Source organism: Manihot esculenta, chromosome 18, assembly GCF_001659605.2.
Source record: "Manihot esculenta cultivar AM560-2 chromosome 18, M.esculenta_v8, whole genome shotgun sequence".
NCBI lineage: Eukaryota > Viridiplantae > Streptophyta > Magnoliopsida > Malpighiales > Euphorbiaceae > Manihot > Manihot esculenta.
The window spans coordinates 15854068-15855905 of NC_035178.2; the positions used below are offsets into that span (position 1 = coordinate 15854068).

The following is a 1838-nucleotide window of genomic DNA, read 5'->3' on the forward strand; positions in this document are numbered from 1 at the left end:
AAACATGGTAACATGAAATATTATATAATTTTAATCTCTGATATAATATATAGCATTATTTAATTGTAAAAGTATCATTTGATTGATACAACAACACTATAAGGACTGGCCTTTTATTCTGTGTGTATTAGTTAAATACTAATAGAACTAGATAATAAACTCTAGCTTTTCATTACTCCCTACCCTTCTCCCTTCATCTTCATTCTGCAAACTCCTATAAATTATCCTTTGAGCCTGCATACAAAACCAATAAAAGTTAGCACCCTATGCAAAGACTAAATTATAATTTAGTCCTCATAATTTAATAAAATATAAATATTAGCCTTTGTATTTTTTAAAAGCCAATTATTTAATCATTGTAATTTTAACATATCAATAAATTAATTCCTATAAATATAGTTAAATTATCAATATTGTATCATTTTTTTTAAGAACTAATTTGGTGCATGTATTTAAATTACAGTGATTACTGATAACTCATTAGGATGTATGAAATATAGGGAGTAAATTATGAATAAAATAAATGTAGGAATTATATTTATTGTTTTTTTTTTCTAAAAAAAATTATAAAGCCTTTAGATAGCTAACATCTAAAACTACAAAGACTAATGTGCAAGTCTCACTAAACTAGAGGAACTAAATTTTAATTTACCATATGAAAAATCCAACATATAGTAAATCACTATGGATAAGAAAAAAATAGAGATTTTGATGAGCAAGCATACTTAGAGCAGTTGATTTTTTAATGACTAATTTATTATATGTATTTAAACTACAATGATTAAATTATTAACATGTATTAAATTATAGAGACTAAATTATGAGAAATAAAAGAATACTATATGTAAGGACTAATACGTTAATTTTTTTTAATCATAAGAGCTAAACAGCTGCTTTCTAAAATTATAAAGACTAATTGTATGAACTATGCTAACTATAGGGACTAAATTATAATTTTACTATTATAAAAAATTTCACATAAACTATATAGAAATTTTGATGAGCAAAGATCATAGAAAGAGGCATTTACTTGGAGCAGTCAGTGTTGGGGCTGACTAAGTATGGAGAAGTGGTTCCACATTTGGCCGGAAGCTCATTAACTCGTGTGTAATTGAGGCCGGGGATTCCGGCAGCGCCTTCTTTGACGCATTCGCATTTAAGCCTTAAATCTTCGGTGGTTTTAACAAGTGCAAGCGATTCTTTGATTCCTGAACAACAAGCTGGTGGTACGTCTCCTCCAAACACAGCGTAAGGTATGCATGGGGTCAATAACATCGTCACTTGCTCACACGATATCTTTGCATATACGTGAGGAGCAATAACGAATAAGGAACACACTACTATAACTGCCAGAAATTCTACCTTCGAACCCATGTTTCTACTTGTTTTTTCAGGAATACCCACTTGTTCTTTTTTGGTAACTTGTGCTTCTTAACGCTTTGGCTGACGCCTTTTTATAGAGGGCTAACGCTGTGTTTGGATATGGGAAAGGGGGAGGAAGGTGAATATTGTGTGGAAAATAAACATTTTCCTGAAAACTAATAGGAGATTGAGAAAATATGCAACATTATGTCCCAATGAGAAAGTTGACTGAAAAAAAAAAAAAAAGTAGAAAAGTATAGAATGGTCACTGAAATAGAAAAGTACAGAATGATCGCTACTATAAAAATTGGTATAAGACAACAGTAATAAAATATTATTATTTTATATATTTTAACAATAGTTATAAATCACTAATATAGCTTGAAAAATATTATATTTATTTTTTAATATTGTGATATAAAACAGTAGTGTATATATTTTTACAATGAATAAAAAATATGATTAAAATTATAATT

General features: G+C 28.3%; 1 protein-coding gene across 1 annotated transcript; it reads right to left on the bottom strand.

Annotated features, from left to right (window-relative positions):
* On the bottom strand, positions 1 to 1438 carry LOC110608185 (non-specific lipid-transfer protein 1). The gene is made up of 2 exons (XM_021747397.2): positions 1031 to 1438; positions 1 to 234 (listed from the first exon to the last, which is right to left on the bottom strand). The coding sequence occupies exons 1-2, from the start codon at positions 1372 to 1374 to the stop codon at positions 222 to 224; spliced, it is 357 nt and encodes a 118-aa protein (XP_021603089.1). The 5' UTR covers positions 1375 to 1438; the 3' UTR covers positions 1 to 221.
* Positions 1439 to 1838: the final 400 nt, after the last annotated feature.

What these genes read in the sequence shown, in the direction of transcription:
- LOC110608185 (XM_021747397.2), bottom strand. Translation starts at nt 1,374, where the DNA reads ATGGGTTCGAAGGTAGAATTTCTGGCAGTTATAGTAGTGTGTTCCTTA.